Source organism: Mastacembelus armatus, chromosome 22 (assembly GCF_900324485.2).
Source record: "Mastacembelus armatus chromosome 22, fMasArm1.2, whole genome shotgun sequence".
Taxonomy (NCBI): domain Eukaryota; kingdom Metazoa; phylum Chordata; class Actinopteri; order Synbranchiformes; family Mastacembelidae; genus Mastacembelus; species Mastacembelus armatus.
The window spans coordinates 12,089,014-12,115,713 of NC_046654.1; the positions used below are offsets into that span (position 1 = coordinate 12,089,014).

General features: G+C 38.3%; 3 protein-coding genes across 5 annotated transcripts in view; 2 read left to right on the forward strand and 1 right to left on the reverse strand.

The window, feature by feature from the left end:
• The first annotated feature begins 1,234 nt into the window (after positions 1 to 1,234).
• LOC113130323 (sodium/bile acid cotransporter-like) lies at positions 1,235 to 5,801 on the forward strand. The gene is made up of 6 exons (XM_026306849.1): positions 1,235 to 1,352; positions 2,975 to 3,398; positions 3,602 to 3,806; positions 4,188 to 4,366; positions 5,388 to 5,587; positions 5,733 to 5,801. The coding sequence occupies exons 2-6, from the start codon at positions 3,028 to 3,030 to the stop codon at positions 5,753 to 5,755; spliced, it is 978 nt and encodes a 325-aa protein (XP_026162634.1). The 5' UTR covers positions 1,235 to 1,352; positions 2,975 to 3,027; the 3' UTR covers positions 5,756 to 5,801.
• A 396-nt stretch (positions 5,802 to 6,197) lies between these two features.
• On the reverse strand, positions 6,198 to 12,452 carry LOC113128320 (sushi domain-containing protein 4-like). Of its 2 annotated transcripts, XM_026303567.2 has the most exons (11): positions 12,250 to 12,451; positions 11,491 to 11,632; positions 10,701 to 10,892; positions 10,261 to 10,452; positions 9,746 to 9,937; positions 9,075 to 9,269; positions 8,647 to 8,838; positions 8,354 to 8,548; positions 8,137 to 8,269; positions 7,620 to 8,017; positions 6,198 to 7,539 (listed from the first exon to the last, which is right to left on the reverse strand). In XM_026303567.2, the coding sequence occupies exons 2-11, from the start codon at positions 11,606 to 11,608 to the stop codon at positions 7,514 to 7,516; spliced, it is 1,833 nt and encodes a 610-aa protein (XP_026159352.1). In that variant the 5' UTR covers positions 11,609 to 11,632; positions 12,250 to 12,451; the 3' UTR covers positions 6,198 to 7,513. The 2 variants fall into 2 exon arrangements, with proteins under 2 accessions (XP_026159352.1, XP_026159361.1); XM_026303576.2 differs by lacking the exon at positions 9,075 to 9,269 and having other exon boundaries at positions 12,250 to 12,452.
• A 50-nt stretch (positions 12,453 to 12,502) lies between these two features.
• The window catches only part of fsip1 (fibrous sheath interacting protein 1), a 54,076-nt gene continuing 39,878 nt past the window's right edge, over positions 12,503 to 26,700 (forward strand). Inside the window, exons 1-8 of one of the 2 annotated variants that reach the window (XM_026303588.2) lie at positions 12,503 to 12,820; positions 12,909 to 12,972; positions 13,054 to 13,235; positions 13,355 to 13,436; positions 13,543 to 13,629; positions 14,057 to 14,193; positions 14,403 to 14,519; positions 16,657 to 16,818. In XM_026303588.2, coding sequence (XP_026159373.1) covers positions 12,653 to 12,820; positions 12,909 to 12,972; positions 13,054 to 13,235; positions 13,355 to 13,436; positions 13,543 to 13,629; positions 14,057 to 14,193; positions 14,403 to 14,519; positions 16,657 to 16,818 — 999 coding nt within the window. In that variant the 5' untranslated portion in view covers positions 12,503 to 12,652. The remainder of the gene's footprint in view (positions 12,821 to 12,908; positions 12,973 to 13,053; positions 13,236 to 13,354; positions 13,437 to 13,542; positions 13,630 to 14,056; positions 14,194 to 14,402; positions 14,520 to 16,656; positions 16,819 to 26,700) is intronic. The other variant, XM_026303597.2, reaches the window with a different exon arrangement.

Genomic DNA, 26,700 nt, shown 5'->3' on the forward strand with positions numbered 1-26,700 from the left:
AGGTTAGATCAGGTTAAGCACCATGTCTTATGGTGGCTTAACTAGCCCTCACCCTTTACTAGCCACCACATGACTAAAGGGTGAGGGCTAGTTCGGGATTAAGATAAGGGAAAACATATTGTTATTTGAATGAGAAGAGTCCCAAGAAGCACATTAAAGAGCCCATGTTGTTTTTCCTGTAAGAGATACCACATAATGTCAGCATGCAAAGTGTGTATAGATTTTAAGATGTGGGACCTTTAACTTTGTGTTAATCTCTTTTAGCCATAAGGTCAGCAATAGTTGAGCCTTGTTTAACATGTCTGATCTCTTGTGTGAGTTGTAAATAAAAAAAATATTGGTGAACAAAGGCAAGGCAAGATTGTTTGTATAGCACAATTCATACACAGAGTAAATCAAAGTCCTTTACAGAAATAAAAGAAAAGTTAAAAGTACATAGTACAAAGCAACCCAGTCTCAAAACAACAGGGGGTCCCCTTTTTAAAAAAAAAAGACAAAAGGCAAATTCAGTCCTCTGCCTGGTTGCATAATGTTAATTGAAAGTTTGTTTACACATGCAAATGAGGTCAAATGAATCAAGTGCCTCAATAGATGTACAGAAACAATTATTTTCTTTCCAGATTACTGAGCCTAACTTTGATGCGATGCCAAATTTTCTCACATTGCCCATGGAGAGTTCAACTCTCCATGGAAATGAAATGGCATCAGTAGCTGTCCCAGTAACGATGATAAAAGATAGCCTGAGTAATGAGAATAATGAAGCTGAATATAAATACGGGATGCAAATCAGAAAGTAGATAGAGTGAATTTAGATTTGATTAGTAGGTTGGTAAATTTTAGGGATCATAGATAGATAGGTAGGTAGAAATACTTTAGTATTGGGATTCTGTACACTGCTCGTGAGCAGGGGAAGTAAAATAAGCATTAGACTAAATCTATACTCTTTTAGTCTATGCTTTTTTCATTGGAGAGATATGGTACTACATACGGATGTGTATGTGGGTGTGTAAACTATATATGTGTATGTGTGTTTATCTATACATATACATATGTATAGGAATGTATGTTGTTTTGGATCAAAAACAAATCAAAAATGGACTGCTAAATAGAAAACTGTGTAACACATGGAGATAAAAATGGTTGTGCAAGGACTTCCACAGAATGTCTTTTTGATTGTTGTTTTTGGATTTGAGTGCCTACATATCATTCTGTCATGGACCCATGTGACAATGAGGGGAGGGCCTGTGGGTCCAAACAGAGAAAAGGAGTTCAGTACAAGAATGTGACCATGGATGGAAAAAAGTGTGTGGGTAAGCACAGTTTGAAGTGGCAAAAGCTGGCCTGAAAATAAGGTAAGAAAGTTATTACTTATCCAATTACTACTAGCTGTTTTTTTTGTTTTTTTTTAAAGGTTAAGACTGGCAGTGTTTTATCTTTATATTATCAGAAATGTCTGTAAAAAGACCAAAAAAGATTAAAGTAAACAGAGTAAAACAGAGTAAAATCATTAAAGTAAACAGGATCCACAGCCTGTTCATCTGTGCTGTAGACTTTCAACACCATTCACAAACCGATAGACACATAAAAGTGGCCACATGTTGTTACTCCATGTGATAAACTGATTTGTTGTAGTGTAATTATTCCTCTCACTAATATCAAACCAGAATCAACAGGGAAGCATCCCTAATCTCTTTCAAGTGTGTTTATTATCTCAGGCATAAAAGGCTTCATCGCCAGTAACTTGAAATTTGATCCTAAACGACTTGTGATTTTAAAAAATGATGGTTCTACGTGTGTTGCTCAGATTTAAGATCAGCCCTTAGAAACTTTGCTCATGTCTTTTAGTGTCAAACTCTACACATTTATGTGATGGCCAAACATTCAAAGGACAATAAGCAAAGCTTTTTTTGAATGGAAGGGGACTTGAATGCACTGCTTCAAACTATCAATGTTATAATTCAAATCAATTCACTCTAATTTACCACACAGCTCTGTAAGATAGAATGACAGATTGTTTCTCTAAGATGAAGAGCGAAATTAAAGCTGATGTTAAAGTGCAACACTAAATATTACTTCTAAGCAATCACATACAAAAAAAAGTGACTGCAGTGACTGAAAGCTGACGTCGTAACTGTCGTATTATTCAGCTTCACATCTATGACACTGTGTATGTTTGTCCATGCAGTATTTAACAGTATAAAGTGTTTTTGTGGAATTTTTAATGGGAGAATCAAGAAAAATATTTGTAGAGCACTAAAAACAGACTGCAAATCACTCCTATGGGCAATTTAGAGTCACCAATCAACCTGACATACATGTTTTTGGACTGTGGGAGGAAACCAGAGTACCTGGAGAAAACCCACACAAGCACAGGGAGAACATGCAAACTCCACACAGAAAGGCCCCTGCTGGGTTTTGAACCTGGAACCTACATACTGTGAGGCAACAGTGCTAACGACTCATGCTGGTATATTCAGTGTTACATCATGAAGTTCAGTGAACTCATTTCTCATCCATTGTCGCATTTGAATGAAAAATAATTTCTTTTTTTCTTTGTGGTGAGTTTACCACTATTATGTTCAAGATTATCACTACATTTAGCCTGCTATCTGCATTATAGACAAAAAACAGTCAACACATGTTTATGAATATGGAACCATCATGGTTTCATTAAGTTTAGGAACAAAAACCACAGTAAAAACAATTATCTTTACTTAAATTTCTTATGCCAGTTGGTGATGGTACTAAACTGTTAAATGAAAAGGCAGGTGTTACATTCTTTGACTGCCTGACGAGGCAAATGCTAAAATTTAAAGAATAGAATTCAATACCTTCATGTCCACCTATAAACATCTAAATTGTTGTTATATGCCTTTAATGTAATGAATTCTCTGCAGGTTTATACACTCTAAATGAATGAATCTCAGTGTGTAATTCTTTGTCATTTATATTTTTAATATTCTTTGCGTTACAGGTAAAAAAAAAAAAATCTCTGAATGTAATCAGACAGTATTGCGAAGTGCCAAAATGAACATAACAGAAGTCTATGAGGGAATAACGTCTAATGTCTCTGAAAATGAAAGCATGGCATTACTGAAGAACTCCCCTTTAAACGGACCCATCAACATCTTCACCATTGTCATCCTCTTTATCACCATGATATCCATTGGCTGTACAATGGAGATTTCCAAAATTAAGGCTCATCTCTTCAAGCCAAAGGGAGTGGCAATTGCACTGTTGGCACAGTTCGGGATCATGCCCCTCACTGCTTTCTGCCTAGCCAAAATCCTAAGGTTGGATTCCATCAAGGCTGTGACTGTGCTCATCTGTGGCTGCTGTCCAGGTGGAAGCCTATCAAACATTTTTTCCCTAGCCTTGAAGGGTGACATGAACCTCAGGTAAATCCTTGTTGATGTACTCTTTCCTGTTTGGCTGGAAGATGCCTACAATTATTTACTTGCTGTGTCAGCACAATTTACTGCTGAATCACAGATGGTCAATAAACAGAAACCTACAAAGCAAGACCGTTCTTGTACATGTATTGTTTATTTCCTTTAAGTCAGTTCAGTATAATATTGTTCTCTGTGTCCTACCCTCCCAGCATCATAATGACCACGTTCTCGAACATCGCAGCCCTCGTCCTGATGCCTTTGCTGCTCTATATCCTTTGCCGAGGTTTCCCTGGTTTGGAAAATGCTATACCATACGTCGGCATCATCATTGCTCTTGCATTAGTCCTGGTGCCTTGTGGGATTGGCATCACTATTAACCACTATAAACCACAATACACACCACCCATCAAAAAAGTGAGACTCGCACACACATAATCTGTTAATGACAGGCCTTTTTTAAAATTCAAGGTTCCCTCTATTGAGACGATGCGTCAACATCCACAACACCCTAAAACTGAAGCAGCCAATTCAACTGTCATTAGTTTCATTCTTTTGATTTGTGCTTTTATTATTTGGACAAATCAAAATCTCCTGTGGAAAAGGCCTAAAGGACAAAAAGTGATCCAATAGTTTACCAAAACTATTCATCACATGACATGGGCTGTGATTTGTGGTCACATTAAATAGATGAGACTCTGATGCCTCCAGACAATGTTTGAAAATAGAGAAATGTTTTTATATCCAGATTCATGTAATACTTAAAAATGTTTTCACCCAAACTGTCCATCTTGACAGATCGGCCTCAGCATTCTGATCATCTCCGGCATTATAGTTTTCACCCTGTCTGGCATTATAGTCAAAGATGTACTATGGATGATCCTAACAGCTGATATTCTGGTCGTGGCTGCACTGATGCCACTGATCGGCTTTATCCTGGGATATGTCATGTCTGTCATATGCAGATTCAATTCTCAGTAAGTGAACATACACTAAATATACATAATTGTCTCCCAGTTACTACATTTTAAATGTATGCAGCGGACAAATGGACTAAGTCTTGTGGTATAATTAGTGTGCTTCTACTATTTTTATCTAACAGGAAAATATGCAATACATTCACAGTTTTAAGTATTTTTAAGTATTTTTTTTTTGTTTTTCAGGTCTGAGTATGTTCCCCCTTTTCTTTTTGACAGAATTGTATATATTACTCCTTTTTGACTTATGACCATGCAAAATGAGACAATGCATATTATTCACAGGCTCTGGGTGTAGTGTAGATGTGATTTGTGAGCAGTTCTAATAATTTTGCATTTGTGGGTTTATTTAAGAACTTTTTGGGGCCTGAAAAGCTTAAAGTGTCTAGTACAGACCAAGACTAGAGGGAAAAAATAAAGATAATGTTGCATAACCCACAGTTAAACCATAGGACCTTCAAGGCTGGGAGGCCTTGAAGGTTTTGTGGCATTGTTACTTGACTCTGCTTCACTATTTCATATAACTTTTTAAATGTACTACACAAAATAAACTAAATATGGTAGTTTTAGTTTTATGCCACTAGAGCCATCAACTTCCACCTCAACAAACTACAAAAGTAAAATGACACTACACAAATATTAATGCATTAAAAATATAATACAATATCATTTGCAATAGTAAAACACTCCTAGAGGCTATTTTTTTGCTTTATGAGTAGTCTTACTTTTGATACTTTGCTAAATGACCACCTAGTTTTAATTTAATTTACATTTTCAATGTAAAGTTTTAGAGGTAAAAGAGAATTTGTATATTGCAATAGTGATTTTCACTGGTCTTTCACAAAGCAGCTTGGGAAACTTAAAAAATGTGTGAAAAAGCTGCAAATAAATGACTGAAACCTAGAAAAAAATTATGTTATTTCAAGTTATTTCAGCCAGTTGCAATAAAATTGGTACATTTAAGTATGAAACCCTATAATGTAATCACAAAATGAATGACAAATAACTCACCTGTTTTCAGATGCAGCAGAACCATCTCCATGGAGACAGGATGTCAAAACATCCAGCTATGCACTACCATCCTGAAGGTGGTCTTTACCCCACAGGTCATTGGACACTTGTTTCTCTTCCCTTTGGTGTACATCACATTCCAGTGTGCTGAGGCCCTTTTCCTGGTCCTGTGCTTCAGATGTTACCAAACATTCAAGGCACAAGCTGATGGTAAATGTCACAGCTGCCTGTGTGTATTTTTCTAGTGGGAACCTGGGATGTGGGATGGAGGGTTGACACAAGCACATGCACTTTCTTCATACATTTATATTGGTGTATTTGAATTCCAATCTAACATCACCCTGCTTTTGTGCAGAAACAGGAATATACCACGGTTGACGTTAAACGAGGAGGTGAAACAACTGTGACAGCATCAAAAGACAGCCCAGTACTGGAGGGAAACAAGCTTGGTCTTTGCTCAGGACTGGGTCTGACAAAAAAAAAAAAAAAAAAGAGTCTTAAAGCATTTGCAGCAACTAACACTTTACAGCAGTTTACTTAACTAAGTCTGTACAGTGTTAACTACAGGTAGTGCACATTGAAGTACTTACAAGTAATAAGATTTTTCTATTTATATGTTTCTATTTAAGGCTGAAATTAGCAAATTTTATGGACGTAACAATATTAAAGTATAAAAATTTAAGATTTTGAGTATGTACAATTGTGCTGTACACGATTAAACACATTTTATAAATAAAATACAGAAAATAAACTACAGAAAAAAAGTCAATCTCTGAAATGTCGAAAATGTGTGTAATGAAAAAAAGGTTTACAAGCAATATGAACTCCTCAAATAATATTTAATCAAAGTGACCATATGGTATTCACAGAGAAAACTTAAATTAAAGCCTTTACATATATTAAAATACTATCTTCACAAAGAGAAAAAAAAACATCCATTCCTCAGTCCAAAATTAAATTCAATGGACACTCAAATGAGGTGAACACTGACAATACACATTACTGTACACTTACTCATTGTTTGTATTGGATTTTCCTGACCACTTTTACAGTGCCACATATAACGTGCCTGCAGTAGAATTCAAACTGAAGCGATCAAGTGAACAGCTTTATCCAAGAGCTGATGAAACATCAAAAGAAGCCATGGCTGATCAACAGCGTTCTGACACAAATAAATAACACAGGAATTTCCAAGCAGCCAGAATAAATTAAGAAGATAATATTTTCTGATGTACAAGTGATATCCCTAAGCAGTGGAGGCATTTTAACTGACATTCATTTTTAAAATTCCTTATTTGACATAATACAGATACCTGTGCATAGAAGTGGAAAGCTAAGGCCATTGGGGGGAGGGTATGAGTGTGAAGAGAATATGTTAGGAGATAAAAGAAATCTTAGAAGGGACGAAATGTGTTGAATGCAGGCCTGAATCAATAAATCACCTAAAATATTTGCCCTCAATCCAATAAAAACAACTAATGGAGTGGACTTTTGGGTGGACAGTTAGCCTTATACTATACAGTGACATGCGGAATGATGGAAGCCATGATTAATAACACTGTACATAATGATATAAAAAAATTTGCAGACATTGTGAATGTGCATCACTAACAATCTAGATTACATGGCATTCATGTATCTTTGCCTTTTATGTATCTTTCACGAGTGATGAAATGGTGTGATATGATAGGTGGTGAAACAAAAGTAAGAGTGAACAGTAAACAAGACTGTGATGAGATTACCTGCTCCCAAAAACAAGTTTGCAACTTTTCCCATTCAAGCAAGAGTCATGTTTTCCAAACATGTTTTTTTCTAAGACACTATCCTCCCTTTCTGTTTTTGTTCTACATTTTCAAACTAGGGCTTCAGACATTACACATACATACATAATGTAGGGATTCCTATAAAAAAAATGTAAGCATGTATGTACTGTACATGTAAATGTCTTGTCTGTTCTCCTTTGGGATGGTCAGAGGAACTGTTCTGAGTGACCCACAGTTTCACTTTGACTCTTTTCAGATGAGCTTGTCTGTGGTGACAGCTGTGTTGACAAAACCTCAAAAGGCCTCCGGCTCACCAGTTCAGGTCAGTAGCTTTGCTTGCCGTCTCCAATAAGTCCAAAGGTTGCAGCATGTTTCAGGCCTCCTTCAGCAATGGCATATCTGTAAACAGATCAAATGTCTGCATTAATACAATGTGGACACTTGAAATAAGTAAAACTTGTATATCAAGGGGGCTTTACCATCAGAGTAGTCCATCTCAGAGTCCAGAGATAGGCTGTGTTGATCGCTGCCTGCAGACGGCCGTCTCTGGGAGGATGAAGGAACTGCAGCACCTGCATGCTCCAGAACCCAGGTAGAGGATGAGGGAGAGGGTGATGAGGAGGATGTGGATGGTGGTACACAGTGGACTACAGCTATCTCAGAATGCTGCTGTTTGAGGGAAGGAGCCCTAGAGGGACCAGCCTCTGGCACTGTGGCATGCTGCCCCTCAGACAGCACTATCTGGACTCGAGACTCAGCGCTAAGACCTGAGGTTGAGGTTCCACCACTATTCACAGCTTCTTCATATGAGGGCAGAGTCACCTGGACTCCTTCCACCATGATTGACACGGGCTGTCCGGACACCCCCTGATCACGTCTAAGTAAAGACGACCAGATGAAAAGTTAAATTAAGGTTTCCCTCAATGTAAAGTGGTTACCATGACTTCCATTATAAGATGAGGTAGTGAACAAATAGAGTTTTGAGAACACACTCACCGATGGAGGGATTTGAGCTTTGGCTGTAGAAGGACAAACACCACCACAAGAAGCAGGATAAGGGCCACTGAGCTGGCTGTGGATGCCACTATGGACAAGGTAGGCATCCCCAGCGGTAAAGCTGGATTGCGGTCTGTGAGACGAAAACACCAGACTCATTTACTTTTACAGAACTTTGCAATAATTTATCTAAGAGTTCACGTCATCTCAGCTTTACCTTGCTCCATGAGGCAGCTGAGCTTCATTTGGCTGTCCCATTCCCCATACTGACAGGTAAGATATTTATAGTCTCCCTTTAGAATATAACCTTCATCACAGAAATATTCAATCACAGTGCCATGAGAAAGTCTTCCACAGGGGGAAGGGTGACAGGTGTAGCCCCCATTGTCTAGCTGATATGGTGACTGGCACACTGCCAACAGAAAGAAAGGAACACATTAAGACAATTACAAAATCAATCACACACACACAAAAAAAAGCAGACAGTACTTTAAAGACGTTTGTCTTTACCGTCACTGTGTATACAGCGAGGAGGTTCTGTGGCCCAGTGCCCCTGTGCGTTACAGGTGAGGATTCTAGTTCCATCAAGCTGGTAACCTGGGTCACAGCTGTACTGCAGAACTGTGCCCACTGGGAGCAAACTACTGTTGGTGTCTGTCAGATTAGTTGAGCCATGCTGCACCATAGAGGGCCTTATACAACCTTAAAAAAGACAATTAAACACACTCTGTTTAAAAGGCATTTGAAACGACAAGCAGTGTTACAAATTAGAGAGTTTAACAAATAAAAAAAGATGGAAACACAAAATGTAGTAGGTAAGTAAGAATAAATAAGGGTAGCTAGAGTAAAAAGAGTGCATGCACAGTTGACTTATTTACCTATATAAGAACTTTTATCTAATAGTTGGGACACAAAAGTTTCAAGTAATCTAACTTTACCTTGCTTTAAGAGGCAGCTGATCAGCATTAGGTTGTCCCATTTCCCATACTGACATGTACGGATTTTATAGTCACCCTTCAGAATATAACCCTCGTCACAGAAATATTGAATCACAGTGCCATGAGAAAATCTTCCGCATGGGGAGGGGTGGCAGGTGTAGCCCCCATTCTCTGGCTGATATGGTGGCTGGCATACTGTCCATGGAAAGAAGGAAATAAAATCAATAAATACTTAATTTGGGTGCACCTGGTTTTAATAAAAGTTTGCTTGGTCTCCATCCATGGATATTCTAAGAATGCTTACAATCTGGGCAGCATGCTGGTCATAATACGGCTATTTTCACAGTTGCTGGATGTTGATTCAAGACACAAAATGTGTCTCTGACCTCATGTGGAGTTGGTTTGTGTGAGCAGAGCTCCAATACGTCTCTGACAGCATTTACGGGAACAGTTAAAGCTGTGTTTGCTCAATCCAAATTATTAATGCAAAGTAAATGCAGGTGTTCAAACAAATATAAACTGAAATATAAAACAGAAAATATAGACAATAGGTTTGAAAAAGAAATTGAAATACATATTGACAACTACATAAAAAATCATAAAAAATAGAAAACCTCCAGACTATTATTCAACTAAAGCAGATCTAGTCATTTGGTTACAATTATCTTTACCATCACTGCGAACACAGTGAGGAGGTTGAGAGGACCAGCGTCCCAGTGTGGTGCAGGTGAGGATGCTAGGCCCAGCTGGTAGGTAACCTGGGTCACAGTTGTACTGTAGGACTGTGCCCACTGGGAACAAACTCCTGTTTGTGTCTGTCAGATTAGTTGAGCCATGCTGCACCAAGGAGGGCCTTACACAACCTTAAAAAAAGGACAGCATTAAAAACTATAGTTAATACCTGTAATTAATTTTTAATGACAATTATAGGTTGGATTTATTTATTTTTATATATTTTAAAAAGCTGAACAGAGGGTAACACGATGAGTTAAAAACTAAACAAAAACTTAATAATTGCAATAACTAGACAAGGAGCTTAACGTAAAAGCTAGGTTTAAATAAAGATTGATGTCACCATTTGTTTCATTGATTTCATGATTTATCTATTTATATAGCGTATTATGGTTTTGCTGAAAGCTGCGTGTTTAGGACCAACACATTAACCTGAGCTGCAGGACTAACCAACCTTGGCTGACACAAGTCATCTGCATGGGGCCATCCCACTGTCCATCCTGACAGGTCAGGTAATTATAGTCGCCACTGAGAATGAAGCCCTCATCACAAAAAAACTCAATCACAGTGCCGTGGGAAAACATTCGACAGGGGGATGGGTGGCAGGTATAGCCTCCATTCTCAGGTTTGGAGAGGGGTAGACATGCTAAGGGAAACAAAACAGCATATGAAATACCAGCTCAACTTAAAAAGTACAAAGGTACTTGGTGTCTTTTTTTTTTAAATTTATGTTAGCAAAACTGACTAAAAGTGATTACAGAAACTAAAGTGCTACATAATTAAAACCTGGAAATTGTTCCTTATGAGAGAAGCATGTTTGGTGAGGATGTAATTCACAATACAGTGACATCATATATTTATATAAAAAAGATAGTGGTGGAAAGAATATCTTACCACCACTGCGAATGCAGTGAGGAGGTTCAGAGGACCAGCGTCCCAATGTGGTGCAGGTGAGGATGCTAGGTCCGTCTGGCAGGTAACCAGGGTCACAGCTGTACTGCAGTACTGTGCCCACAGGGAACAAACCCCTGTTGGTTTCTGTGAGATTTACCCAGCTGTTCTGGACCATGTATGGCCTCACACATCCTGCAAAGAGAAGCCAAAGAAGAAATTCTGTGAAACTGCTTAAGGGTTCGGAAGAATTAAAGCAACAAATACATTGTGCCTGGACTGAGGTAGCGTACATTAACCAGGGAGGTCACTAGTACACAGACACAGCATGACTGATGGTAACCACATATTCTATCTAATAAGGCTTTGTAGCCAGAAAGATACTGACTCAACACATTAATCACTTTAATATCTGTAATATGTGGTGTTGTATTACACAGGCTATGAGGAACAAAATTATAAAAATAATATAAACAAGTGTATGTGGCTGTTTAACCATATGCCAGTATCACAGATACAGATATTTCAGACAGAATAACATGAACTTTCAAATGACTATAATGTGCTCCGCAGATAATCACATTGCTTAAGCAATCATAAACCTGTAACAAAAATCTGTCAGGAGTAACTGGCTGTAGTTGCAATCAGTGTAAAGATACAGCTGATTAAACAGCACAGTAGAACAAGCTCTGCATCTCTCTGACTTTTAACCTGTTTAGGTTACTAGCAATACAGACAGAACCCATAGAGCTTTGCATTGTACAAGATTGCAACCATAAATTCTGCCTCTTACCTGACCCTTGTCCAGTGGACACTACAGCCAGTACCAGCAGCAACAAGAAGGACTGTTTAGTGGCTGAGGTGTGGGCCCTGAAGGCTTTTGATACTGTCTCTATAATTCCATTGCACATCTTCCCCTGCAGAATCAACTCAGCCTGGTAATATGAGAGATTCGTGTTACTACAAAGGTACAAATATATCACAATGAGAGAGCCCATAGTTTTAACCATATGCTGACACCTGTCTGGTGCAGGTGCTCCGCAGAGCTTGGAGAGCAGCCAGCGAAATGGGTGTGATTACGGGACAGTGATACAATGACAGGACTGAGAGCATAAACAGATAATAACAAAGGTAGCTATATGCTTTAAGCAATATGGCATTTATTAGAAAGCGCTGCTGCTTTAACGATGAATGTTGGCGAATTCTATTTCCCACATATAAAACACTGGTCCAGAAAGGTTCCGTGTCTTAGGCTAACGTTACACGCCCATTTCCAATGCTTCTTGATAACCAAGTTTGACAACATTAACCTTACAGACAAGAGACCAGGACCAAAACAAAATTCACATTTATATACAGAGTCCACAGCGCTGACAATGACTGGATTGAAACTGTTACCACGTACAGAATATCAGAGAGTGCATCATAGCTGATTTTCATTATCAGGTTAGCTAACGTTAGCTAGCTACCCGATACAATCAATATTTGCTTTTAGCTTGCTAACGCAATCTAAACATCAATCTAAATGTGTCGCTGAAAAAACGTTACCCACCGCGAAAACACGACCTCGAAACCTCCACCCTCGCTTTCTCACACTTCAGGCATTTATCAACAATATTTTAGCTACGCCAAAGGTCTGTAACGTTACTGCGATACCGACAAAATCATGATTTAGAGTAAACGAGCCGAGTCCTGGCTACTACAGCTAACCGCTAGCTAGTTCCCGTTACGTTAGCCGTCTGCTCTGATTTAACGCTAAGCGTCAGCTACGCTCGATTACGTTCGGTAGCCATAGCAACAAATGTATGTCCATAGTTACAACATCCGGGACCGTTTGCGCCCATAGTTCCAACTATTGGAAGTTTCTGCTTACAGCTGCTTTTACTTAGCCAAGTTATTTTAGAATAGTAAATATTTCATTGTCGTTGTTCGTCTTGAATTGAGAAATACACATCATGGAAATTATTAAAGGTAGTTTAGACGACATTTCTCGACCTGCATCGAGTGAGCAAACAGGTAACGTTAACCGTGTGTCTAGCGTGTCATTGCCTCACAGCGACAGGATTTGTCCGACACCTCCATTTACCCTTGTTGTTTTGAGCAACGATGCTGCCGATATTCAGGTAATTACGTAAAGACGACAAAGTAAATCACATTTCAAAACTAGTGATGAAGTTTAAAAATGGGATTATTTGTCCTAATTTTCCGTAGAACCCGACCAACACAGAAGAAGCTATACCATTGATCAGCACCTCACCCAGAGGGCCTGACAGAGGTATAGCTAATATATTTTGTTGGATGTGCCGTAGAGGCGCTCTTTCGCTTCAGGATGGTTTTAATTAAATTCTAGTAAAAGGTGTTTATTTAGATCATAGTCACGTTGATGTTACTGATGAAGAGAAGGAAGACTCCAAACTGCAGAGAGCCATTCAGGAAATGAGACGATTGGATGAAATTTTGTCTGCAGAGATCTACAAAGAAAAGGAAATCAAACGTCAAAGGAGAGAACTTCAAGCAAATCTCTGGAAAGAATTTCAGGTAGACCGTTTTTATATTAACACCAGTTCCGATTTGTACTGATCAGTACTACTGTTGACTGAAAAAGGCGTTTATAGTTATCACTGATGGTGTGATGTTTTACTGTGCGGTATCTGTAGCAAAAAAAGCCTAAAGGTCATTCTGAATGTGCTCATGAAGCTCTGAACACAAGACTGTTCTTGGCTCTGGAAGCACCCACTGGTAAGCATGGCACCCAATAACATACAGATCAGCAACAGTGTTGGAAAATGTAAAAGACCTGGTCACTGTGAGACATCTAAAGTGCTATATGTGTTTTATCTTAAAGGGCCAGAAGAGCAGGGCAACTTTGTGCCTGTTTTTGAAACTCAGGTTCTTGACTGTGAGCATGACAAAGACAGCCAACACTTGCAATGTAAGTTAAAGACATGCTTACTTCTAGTTTATGTCAGGTGTTAATATCTATGTTCTGAGTTGTACTACCTGGATTGTACACTTGATGGCACCATAAGCTCAGGAAACTTACAGGCTATTTTATTCTCCCCCTTCACTAGAGGCTGGTGCAGACGGTAGTACAGTAACTCAGATTTCACAGCAGTTTCCAGAGGTGAATGCATAACAGTTTAATTACTCAGGGACTTATGAATTTTTTTCTTTTCAATCAAAAGTGCAGCCAAGGAACTATAGTTTCTTTATACTTCAGTATGTTGAAAGAAGACAACACTTGCTTTAATTGAGGACAAAATGACAGAATAATTTAATCAGATTTAGCCAAGTCTTAATACTAAAGCTTTTTGACTTGCTTTTTCAATATTTACCTAATGGAATGCGGTGTCTGACAGGTGAAATGAGGCCATACAGCTCAAGACATTCATTTGAAGCAGGCCATGAGGAGACTGAGGAAGGACAATTTGAAGGCAGCCACTGTGATGTTTCCAAAGGCAAGAAAAAACAGGACTTTGTCAAGAGAAATATTGAGGTATGTCAAAGTTCATGGCAGGCAAAATTCAGTGCTGGGGTATAATCGCATGACTTAGCACAAGTCTCTCAAGTGTTTGTTTTTCCTAAGTGAGGAAAATATTTCTCTCTAGTTAAAGAAAACAGTATATTTTAAGCCACCCGTTTAAGCCTGATAATGCACCACTGAAATGTTATGCACATAATCTTCAATGCCATTTTTCCAAACAGCTAGTATGTGGTGAGGAGGGCCAAGTGCTTTTGACCCAGGCAGAGAGAGAACGTCTAGCCGAGCTCCTCCGAGAAATAGAAGAGGAAGACGACAGTGCCAGAGGTGCAGACAGCGAGGTGGGCTGACATGAAGTCTTAACAGACAACACATGCTGTAGGATCTCTTTCTCAAATTCCATAATGCTCCTCCTTCAGGTCTAGCAGTGTTATGGAAAGTAGCATTGCAGAAAATGATCCCATCCACTGTTTCTGCTACTGACATTTGATCTTATATTTATTAAACTTAAAACTTATTTCAATTTCAACTTTTTAAGAAGTGTAATTCAGGAATATTTCCAGCTTTGCAGTACACTGTTTGCATTTAGAGAATGTTTCTTTTCAGTATCTTATTTTCTACATTGTGTGTCATTATATAACATTTGACCTTTTGAATGATGTTATTAAACACATTCTCAAATAACTCAGCCACACTTTGGCCCACAGAATAGCACACAGAGTAACATTGATCCGACATCCCTGTTTTGATGACTTTTTGGCAGCTGAGACAGCCTCTGGGCAGAAGATTCTGACTCCTCAAAGCAGTTCAAATTATGAAACAGATGTTAAGTGCCATATGCAGTTCACATGGAATGACGCACGTTATGGATTCATTTTATAAGCACCTTTGTATAACAATTCCCTGTGTGGTGTTTCTCTGAATCTCAGAAGGCACCCATTTTCATATAGCGTACTATAAGCTACATCTGAGGGTGTGCTGATAGAAATCCAAGCTTCCTTTGATGATTCATCTTAAATCATGCGACACAGGGAGCCCTAGAGTATTTCACTGTGAACCCTCTTACACATCCTGACTTCAGATGTTTTTATTTTCACTTTTAATTTACTTTTAATAGCCATTTTGACAGCTGTGAGAGCAGTTTGTGAAGTCAGATGAGATGAAGTCTGTTGAGAAACGAGAAGGAACACACTTACCTTTCACATACGGTTCCATTTAACTTGACCCTGACAATTCTGCACCGATGGGACAGATTGCCAGGGTTTTTTGTGTTGTTGCTGTTTTTTTATGATATTTGTTGTAACTTTTAGAACAATGCTCTGTGTTTCTTTATTGGCTGGATAAAGACTTCCTGTTATTGCGAGGCATGCTATTACGAATAGCCATAACGGAGAAAGCACATTATTTATGTCATCAGGACTTTGGCACTGATGCGTCCTAAGTTCTGAGGACTTAACGCAGTTCTTGGCAGTATCCCTTAGGACACATCAACCACAAGCTGCTGCTCGTTGTTTCACACACTTGTGTGATGCTACTGACTCTCATACTAACAAGCTCCACAGTTGTGTGTGGTTGGTAACCCATGGCAATAAATCCGTAGCAGTCTGTAATCTTAGAACAATTACCTATGCCCCCAATAGTTTTATTTATGGGGATATAAAAACTTTATATTGATTCTTTTGAAAAAAATAACTGATGGAGAAACATTGGAGACATTCTGATTTAGCAAAATAATGTTGTAGTTGTACAAACGATTTCACTCACTGTTTATGTGTTTGTTTCATTAAATATCAATTTAAGTAACGCAACTATACCCTCACTGGGGCAGATTTATATTTTCATGCCATGGTCAACAGACCTTGATGTGAACATAAAGTAAGGCCTGTCTGACACCTAGTGATTCTGCAATAGTAGAAACATTAGAGTAACTTTTCACCAGAATAGAGCTGTAGATAAGGAACATAAATCAGTGTGATAGAGATTTATTGGTTTCGTTTGTTAACTTTTGGCTTTTTGTGGTTTGTGCTCCTCCTTGTAAATAGACCCTTCACATTTGCTGTTTTCTTGTGCCAGTTTTCTTCTACTCCCCTTTCACATGAGTACAGTATGATTCAGAAAATACAGCTGTGCTTTTTGTACAGTTGTGATTTCTTTTAAATCATAGGCTTTATGCAAGACCTTATCTCACCAGTGGACTGTCAGGAACTCACCGCCCACCCTTTGTATCCTATGGGAAACAATGGGTGGGCAGTGGGAAGAAGCAATTGTCAAAATGTAGGCATTTAGCTACTCTGCAAGCTATGTAGAGACAAGTGATCAAAACCGTGGTCGCTATCCAGAAGTGAATACCAAATACAAGAGTCACACTTGTACCATTTCCCTGTTTTAGATGTCAATTGATTGATAATGTCTACTTTTTAGCCAGCTTATACCCAGTGGCCTATGATGTATTTAAATGTTTTTTTTTTTTTTTTTCAGGAAGACATGCAGACTCTGTCAGTCCTGGAAGGCCATGGTTACACCCCAGAGGCCTGTGACCTGCAGCAGCTGATTGACATTGACTCCAAAATGCGCCGCCTTCTTCCTGTCGAAGAATTTCTCTTGGTGCAAAACTCCTACACAGATTTTAACATATCCCAGGTATGTGTCCAATAGTGGCCCAGCACTACTTGCAGTGTGTTTTTACAGAGTGTCATTTAGACACTATCTAGAACTGCTCTGAGATGAGGTAAAGAGGAATCACAGCCCTATTTGCAAGTGAGGAAAAAGAACATTGTGAAAGCTGCTGTCATTCAGAACTGAAGACTGCCCCACTTTTACACTCATTTTCCCACAATTCCTTTGGAAATCCATATTATATTGCTGCTACATTTCATAATGCTCAGCCTTAAAATACTGTACATTATCTGACTTTAGAACATTATATAATCAGTATATCACTACCACGTCACAGTGGGGACAATGAAATATTTTACAAATATTTATAACTGTAAAAATGTTCCAGGCCTTGGTTTGGGCCTGCTCCTAGACATGAGCTCAGTAAGGTATCTCAGGACCTTATCTCACTGCAGTTTAAAGGCCAGATGGCATGCTCATCATTTCTGTAGTCTCTCAGTGGAAACTGCTGTTTCGCAACACAGGACGCCATTTTCTACTATCACTACTGGATACAGACAAGGGAAAACAGCAGCATTCTGGCGGAATAGGACATGAATATTCATCTGGAATAGTTATGTGTCTGGTCTAATTATTTCACTTTTCCACTATAAATTTATGAAAACATTCTTTTACTATTATATGAAAACTGTAGTAAAACAAAGATGAATATTTCAGGTTCAGGTACTGAAGTCATTTATGTTGTGCCACAGTTTTCCCACTAGAGAGCTCTGACAGGTTGACTTTTCAACTGTAAAACGGTCCACTTGATATTTATCTTGGTCACAATAAAAAACAGAAAAAAACAAATCTATAGGATGCTTATCAAAATTGTTATGTAAAACATATTATATTATACTGTTAAAGATATTATTACTGTTTAAAATAAGTTTATATGATGAAAGTAAATGTAGTAAAATATTTTGGCATGTAAAGTTGAAGGTTAGTGAATTAGCTGACAGAAAATCAATTGGTAATTATTTTGATAAATCACTGTAAATTCTTTTTCAAACAAATTTTTTTTTTTGACATTATATTTGATGGCGAAGAAACAGAAATAGTAGATAATGTCAGTCTATTCAGATCAGTAATTCAATAGTATGAAAGTATTGCAACAGGTAAAACCAAAGACATAACTGGAAACTCAAATGGCACGGCATTTACTCTCTTAATTCAGATAGATCTTGAGGAGAAAACAATCACTGAAAAAGCACATCATGCTTAGCAAAACTGAAGGTAAATGTAGCAGGAAGGAAGAAGCCCTGCTATGTAGTTGATGGACACAATCACTACAGCCATGGATGTCCCACTTTCAAGTCTCAACTGGATGGTGGAGGACTGGATGGTTTTAAGATCACCTATCCATAGTGAATCAAAATCAACTCGACAGTTGATTAATCAAAAATAAATAATGGTTTGTTTCAGCCCTAGAAAGATCAAACAATGCAGGACAGACAAGGCAGTTCAGTGGGAAGGTCCCAAAGTCAACCTTGTGATTTGAGAGATTACAATTGAATCCATAGCCTGACACACGCAGAATCTTACAAGCTCTTTCCCCTACAAGATTGACTTTAAATAATTTCCACTGAGAATTGATTGAGCCCAAGCAGATGTTTATACGATCAACATGTACACTTTGGAGAGCGTTTCAATGAAAACATGACTTACTGCTGCTTGAAATTCACAAATTTCATGAGCTTCAAATGTTTAAAGTAGTTGTAATGGCTGACCTGGGGTTTTGGGTGAATGAGTACAAGACATGTCATTCCTCAGTAATTCTGACTGTTGCCTTAATGCTTTTTCAAAAAAAACAAGTCAACCCTCCCTAGTGCACATGATGTGGAGTGGACTTGTGGCCAATAGTACAAAACTGATATTACTGGACAGCTTTTCTACTTTCTGTAACCTACTTTTTCTCTTTCCCACTCCTTAATCTTCTTGTCTGGTTAAATAGTTTTTTTTTTTGTTTGTTTTAGAGTAAGTAAAATTCTCCAACATCCATCCATCATCTGCCCTGTGTTAAGAGTTGAAATGTAGGCTTTTTCCTCAAACTAAGTTAAATATGAACTAAATGATTGCATTCCAGTTTTTTCAGGTGATTTACTTTGAGACTGAAGACCAAAAATGAAAATTCCCTTAGCTATATTCTATTGTGTGTTCATGCAGCCACACAAAAAATGAAAGGTTGGTGAACACCATAGCTGCAGAGCCTAAGAAGTAGCTGTTTCCTTACCTTGCCTTAATCCTGTCTCGCTGTTGTGGGATTTATTAAAGATCAACTGCACATGCAATATATCTATTTCATTCAGCCATTCATTCTGTATCAGCTGCCATAAATTTTAAAGATGGTCATAGAAATAAATATGCTTTTGTTTGGCGGTTACCTTTCTTCTCAGCAGTACCTTGCACCACCTTCAGTTTCCTAACTGAAACCATTCAGATAGCAATTTAGGAACCTATTTGTTTGAATGCTCAGTTCAGAGCAGCCTCTACAATACACAAAAGAGATTGTTGTATCTCTTTCTCAACACCACTGAAACCATTTTCCCTAGGGATATTATTATCATGGCCTAGATTTCCATGTTTACCCTGTTTTCTGTCAGGTCGATAATCTGTCACGTTTTACGTGGATGAGTGAGTTATTCACCACACCCCAGTGTGCACACGCTTGTAAAGGATCAGTCTGGGCTTGAATCTGTGACTTCAGACCTTTTCAGCATTCTTTCCCAATAAGACGTGATTGATATTCTGAGGAGAAAGTAGCTTGAGCGTTCCAGTGCACTCACCTGAGTATTAGCTTCTCTCTGGTAAATGGGTCTGTCACTTAAGCCTTTGAGGTTTGATACAATCTGTGAGGCCTGGAACCAGCCGGTATACTGCCAGAGAGCTACCTAATTACAGATCTGGTGGCAGTAGAGGAGTGCCAGGTCCAGAAAAAGAACATGGCTTTCCTCTCATTTGGAGATATGGCCACACACACAAATACTTCCTACATATGATGGCTATTCTACACTGGATAATTGTCCATATAATGCAGCAATACATTTATACACAAAAATGTAGGCTTACAAAGCATACTTTATACTACGTGTAGTGGTGAAAATGTCAAGGGTTTTACACTTACATCTATAGCGATAGAAAGTACATGAATTTCCCTTTGGGGATTAATAAAGTCCATCTACCTATCTATCTGCCACTGGAATCACTGACATTTTCTCTTTCCATCTCTACAAGACAATACAGTGGCAGGTGCAAACCCTGTACTGTAGTAAATAAATAAAAATATTTGAAAGGTCCATGTTTTAATGCCATAAACCACAGGATTGATATTTGTGGAAACACAGTATCACTCATCAAATGGCCACATGTTGAGCCATGGTGAAATGATCCTGTTTCTTTGCCTCTGGCTCTGTTTTTGATAGGAAAAAGGTCAGGTAGCAACAAAACCTACTTCAATGATCTAGTCTGAATGGAATCAAAAGACAATTTCAACACTGTTTTCCTTGGGCGCTGTTAATATTGTGTTTATGACAGCATTGCTTCTTTTGCATTCTTCATTTTTTTCTCCTGCTTTCTCAGACTTCAGCTGAAATAGACTTTATATTATTGAAAACATCTGTTAATGTACAGTACACTCATCCTACTGTATCACTTTGTGGTAATGCCTGCACCACCCACAGTTTGATGGCAGAAGAAGGGATTCTGTCATAAGAATTACTGTTTTCATGGGTGCTTGGTCAGATGGGTGTGTATACTATAGGTTTGTGTGCATGTTTGACAAATCAGAATTGCATATGCCATTCACTCAAATGTGGCTTTTTTAAAAAACAGTGGTTACAATGAAAATGAATGAATATTCATAGTCATTGTCCTGTTGTATCTGAATGCATCAGATCTCTCAGGGCTTCAGCTTCTTGTGTGTTTACATGGTAACTTAAGCTGTTTTTTTTTTTTTTTGTTGTGTATGGTTGGCTATATTTTGATGCAAGACTATGAGGTCATTTAGTCACATTGTGTGGTTGCTGATGAGCACCCATGATTTTAACTATAGCAAATGTTAAGTGAGAGAGCAGAGTATTGGGCAGAAAACGCCCTTTTGGCCAACACAATGTGGTCAGCAAACAGTTTGTAAATTTATCTTACTTACTTTGGCCATATAATTATACAACTGTGGAAAAGCTCTGGTCATATTAAATGAATCTAAAATGTAGGTTAGATGCTATTTTATACCACAAAATGCATTTCAATTCATGACATAAAGTCAGTATACAAGGTTCAGAAACACAATACAGATGTAATATACATATGTCCTAGCTTCAAAATAAAACCAGAAATAGAAAGTAAATCAAAAAGGCGGCATTATTTTTAGCAGAGTGCTTTTTTTAAATACTAATAGCCCAAGGAAGACAAAAAAAAAGACAACTTATCCCCCTGTCCTTTTTGGGACAGGATTTCCCTACCATGTATTTTGTTCCTCCCCAGTAGCTGAAAGTTGGCTTAGTTAAGCATTCAAACTCCATAAAACATACTAAAAAGGCTTATAATAATCTTTGCTGCCTTTGTTTCTTATGTATTCTGAAGGTGGGACAGCTGCATGGTGAGAATTGAGATGTCAGTTTTGTCATGTGGCATGGTTGTTGTGTTAACTTGGCTAAAAAGAATAAACTCCACACCCTTCCCCGCCCTGTAATTCTCATGAGACCCACTTTATTGTCTCCTTATAAATGCCACTCCCACTGGTGTTATCCACAGCAGCAATTGTGCTATGTGGTTTCAAGAGTTTTTCCCTTGTCATGGTTGAGATCTAACTTTTGATTGTTCCACTCATTATGACGCTCCATAATGGATAATTTAGTCACAAAGTCATCCACTAACAACAAACAAACCTTAAAATATTCACTGACCTCTTCTCTCAATGGCCTCAATTTAATGTCATTTTAACATTAAAGCATTTTAGAATATTATCACAAACCACTATTCTTTATGTTTTAATACATGGGCATAGTTCACAGTATTAAAAAAGGGGGTAGGGTGTCAGTGAAAACTAACATGCAAACTGCGTGTGTGTATGAGTTAAAAATATTTCGACAAATGGAGAGTGCTTCACTTTTTATGTAAACATACATTTAAGCTCATAACCATTAATGTAAAGAAGTGAGAGTTAAAAAACATGTTGTGATTTCAGACAATGCCTGGCTGTCTGTGCTAAATAAATATTCCTTTAAGTACTATCATTATTATACAACACTGTTATCAGCCTGCAATATCGGTCAGATAATGTGCTTGACAATAATCAACATCATGCATCATCGGGGACAAGTAGTGCCAAAATATGCTTAACCATTTTTTTCTCTCCAGATGCTTTTGATAAATATTTAACATGTTCAGCTTCTTAAGCTCAAACTTATTTGGTTTGTGTCATTATTTGGCAAACACTAAAATTACCTTATATTAGTGAAGTGATGCTGGGTGGAGATGATTCTATAAATCTCTCCTAACCACAAAAAAAGCCATAGACTGTGAAGTATTTACAATAGTTTGGAGGGATCACAAATGCAAGACTTTCCTTCACAAGCAGTAAAAACTTGCTAAGATTCACAGAACACATAGGTGGTGTAGGTATTTTAACACATTCAACATGCCTGTTTGACTGCGAAAGCACCAGGAGGTTTTGATCTGTGCAAAAGCAATTGTTCCAGACCACCCTGAGTTCAAAAAAAAAAAAAAAGCAGGTCCAGATGACCCACAAGTGAATCTTCTAATACTTCAGGAATGCTCAGCAATCAGCAAGTCATCTACCAGAGATCCAAAATACTGATGGTCTTTGGTAGTGGAAAACACAACTTGGATGCAAACAAATATTATATCTGGGACATTCATAAGATGGTGATATAAATCTATTGTCTATATTGTCTCTTAAAAAGCAGTACTAGATCTGCAATTTTAAGAGGAAGAACGGTAAAAGTTTATGGTGTGTAAACTAGTGTATGGTGCGTAACGACTACACCTGGTGGTGCAGGATCAAAATATTTGATTTGATTTACCAAGTCTCAGTATGCAAATGGGTAGTATAACATGTATGGCATACAACAGTGTTACAGCACATCTGCCTCAGAACTTGACAAATGTCTGCAGCTTATAGCTGGGCAAAATGTCAGTCTGACAGACCGAAAAAGAAATAACAGAGAAAGAGAGCGAAGCCAAGAGACTCTCAGTCATAGCGCCCAAGTAGCTCACTCCCAAGTTTTCACAGAGTGCTCATGGCAAAGCATGTGGACAGGCCTTGGCAGGTAGCCTGGGTCCACGTGGCACAGCTAGAGCTCATACTATACTCCAGATTTGCTGAGAGAGAGGTAGAGAAAAGAAAGAGACAGAAGGAGAAAGAGGAATGCAGTATTCTGAACAACAACAGTCATAACTGGGTGAGTCAGCATTGCTGGCTCTCTTTTATCATAACAGCACTGTCCATTTGCAGTAGCTTATAGCTATGCGTCATTAACTACAGCCCATTATCAATATCTCAATTATAAGCTTTAATGCTATGGCACTGGACTGCTTAATGCATAATATCTATCAATTTATAACAAAAATTGTTATTTTTTTAATGACCGAGTGACTTAATGTGACCAGCAAACCTTTTTATATAATCAAGCCTAGAGCCACAGCCAATGAGCCATTTTGTAACTACTTCAAGCTAAAATAACCTGAGATGTTGGCTAGTCACATCACGATTTTCAGGGAAAGCTCATTTCATTCCATTTTTTGCCACTTATCTTGGGATCAGGTCATGGTGGCAGTAGGTTCATTAAGCCAATTCTGATTTCTTGCCCCAGCAACTAATTCCAGCACTTCCTGAGGGATCCCAGGTCATTCCTAGGCCAAATGAAACATAAAATTTCTCCAGCATCCTCTTGGTCTGCCTCGGGGCCTCCTCCTATTTAGACGTCCCTAGAAAACCTCCAATGGAAACTGTCCAGGACATATCCTAATCAGATGTCTGAACCACCTAAGTAGGCTTCTTTTAATGCAAAAGAAGAACAGTTCTACTCTAAGCTCGCTTCAGATGTCAGAATTCTACACCTGATCTCTAAGGCAGAGCCCCCACACAGCATTACTGCTGATGCTGCACCAAGCTCTGTCGATCTCACACTCCATTTTATTCTCAACAAAACAAGAACAAGACCCTGTGATACTTGAACTCCTTTGCTTAAGGCAGCAACTCGTTACCCACTTAAAGGAAGCAATCCACTGTTTTCCAGGTGAGAATCATGGAATCTACATTGTTCATCCTGGATCCAAGGATGTCAGTCAAAGCCTCCTTTGAAGTCCCCTGGTGTAAGCTTTCCCGGGAATGCTGAGCAGTATGATACCACAGAACTTGGCACCCTGCACTATCCCTGTACTCCATGCAACATTGAAGATGTGTGACAACCGAGACAATCGCACAATATCCAGGGCCTTCAGCAATCCATGGCAAATCTCATCCACACCTGGTGCCCTGCCACTGAGGAGTTTCCCAATTACCTGAGAGACCTCTGCAAAGACTATGGGTGAGATCCTCCCCAAGTCTTCCCAGTCTCCTCATTGGAGAACAGGTTGGCTTCAGGAGTTCCTAAATATACTACTTCCTGTACCTGATGACATCACCATTCAGCGGTTCTCCCCCCAGCTGAACAGACCCACAGAGCCATTATTTTTTCCATTGTTTGGTTTTTGCATCATATTACTAAAATTCCCAGCAGTCTGCTTTCCTTTATATGACATATAGCTTTTTTCACCTACTTTGGCTTTGCAGCAAACTTAGTCAAAAAGTCCACATTGTAGGAACTAGTTTGCTTGGAGTATGCTTTTATGAATTTGCCGTTGACATTTTGGATTAGTTGTCTCAGAACATGCTGGCACTGTTTTGCTTGTCTCAATTGCAAGAACCACAAGAACAAGGTCATCTAACTATTTTACTGCTCTTGGTCTTGGCTTTTAGGTGAGGCAAGGAAGAAACAAACTGATCTGGTACACCTATCTATAGAATAGATTTTGTTGAGTCATTACTCTTGTTTTCCTGCTGTTTCTGAAATGAATCTAAGAATGCACCTGCATGAGAGGATCCAGCTGTTCTATTTGGCACATCACACCACAGATACAACCCACACTAGAGCAGAGATGATGCTCTAGGCTACCAATCTGAATGGTTTCTTCCACTGTCTAACAGAACTAATATGATTGATGTGATATAATTATATATTTTTAAGGGAACATCTATCACTCTCGGTATTGCTTAGTGTTAGGGATTCAGGATTTGTTTTGAATTAATTTGAAGTGAAAAGTTTGGCATTAAATAATCCTCACTATTTTTCCCATTTCGTCACTTTGGACAACAGTGGATCATCCATCAACCACTGCAGCTGTTTCATGCTCAAATACTATGACAGCATCTAGATGGAATATAATACTTCTATTTGAAGTAAAAAAATTGATCACAGGATATCAATAACTTGCTGGATGTGAAATGCATGCTTGATTAAACTTATCTGAAAGTTATACAAACAATATACTAGCAACAGCTTGTGGCAACTAGCATGTCATTCATTGTTTTTCATTTTGTGGGAAAGCAAAATCTAAACCATAAGGTAAAACAAGGACAGCTTCACTGGAGTCATCATATTATGCATGAATGGACTTTCCCTCTCTGTTTTTAATAACATTCATTTTGCACTCAAGGTGCACTCTGTATTTTCACTGCCACACTAGTACAACATCAAATTCCAAAGCACTGATTTGATATTACATTACAAGACATACTTCATACTCTAAAAAGCTAATTATGTTTGACATGTTTTTCCCATGGAAAAAGTCCAGATCTTTGTGCCCCCCACCCCCAAGCAGTGTTATGACCCAGTTACAGTAGGTGATATGATGATTACAGTGCCTCAGCAACATGTCAAGTGGCTACTCCAAGGAGAGCTAATTACCACCATTTTACTGACGTTCAGATAAGCACAACCCTGTCTCTCTCCCCTGCTCTGTTTAGAAGTCACTTAGTCTAACCTCATATTGACTTAAAGCTGTCATCTATTAAGGTCAAGAAACACAATTCCCTGTCTTTTCCAAGTAGTGAATCATTACTACAGTTTGACTGGCATGAGAGCAAAGACTATTGTTTAGTCACGCCAGTGCTTGGATGTGGATCTAAACATGCTGCACTGATTTATTGTCTGCTGCATAGTCAATTAGATATGTGTGACCAAAGTACTGCTAATAAGACGTTATAGGCCACCTAAGTATTTTTTATTTTTTTATGAAGCAGAAATGTAAATTTAACACTTAACTGTCACTTCCCAAACTAAATACATATTCACATTAACATCTAATCTGTTTTATTTTAACATTTCATTTCATTCCAATTGGCATTTATGGTTTTAAGCAAAATATCTCTCAGAAGGATTTCATCTAATGCCATCTTCAGGTAAAAAATATACTTTGGTTGGTTTGGTAACCTGTAAACTAACGAAATTCCCAGGAGTCTCAGCTGGATTATGTTTTTAATGGTTAATAACAAACATGCTGATATTTACATCCATCTGTACTATTACTCACAGGAAAACTCCCAGTCAAGCTTAGATACAAAAAAATGGACACTCAAAGAAAAGTGCACAAAAAAGTGTGTTTGCACTGACACCTGCATTGCTTGTGCAGGAAAACAAAACCTTAGTTTATTTCTTCAATGTAATTAGAATTAGCATATTAGGAATTCTGCACCGAGATGCGTTAACTGTAAGAATAAAACTCAGTGATGAGTAAAGAGTGGAGTTCGTTGAAACAATAAAGTGCAGGCTTTAGATATTCATTAGATTGACGTTGAGACAGAAT

Excerpts from the sequence above, each read along its gene's own strand:
- LOC113130323 (XM_026306849.1), top strand. The coding sequence starts at position 3,028 with ATGAACATAACAGAAGTCTATGAGGGAATAACGTCTAATGTCTCTGAA. Across the intron at positions 3,399-3,601 it reads AAGGGTGACATGAACCTCAG|CATCATAATGACCACGTTCT; the intron begins GTAAATCCTTGT and ends CTACCCTCCCAG. Across the intron at positions 5,588-5,732 it reads ATTCAAGGCACAAGCTGATG|AAACAGGAATATACCACGGT; the intron begins GTAAATGTCACA and ends GCTTTTGTGCAG.
- LOC113128320 (XM_026303567.2), bottom strand. The coding sequence starts at position 11,608 with ATGTGCAATGGAATTATAGAGACAGTATCAAAAGCCTTCAGGGCCCAC. Across the intron at positions 8,270-8,353 it reads CAGCTGCCTCATGGAGCAAG|ACCGCAATCCAGCTTTACCG; the intron begins GTAAAGCTGAGA and ends TTCGTCTCACAG. Across the intron at positions 8,018-8,136 it reads AAGCTCAAATCCCTCCATCG|ACGTGATCAGGGGGTGTCCG; the intron begins GTGAGTGTGTTC and ends GTCTTTACTTAG.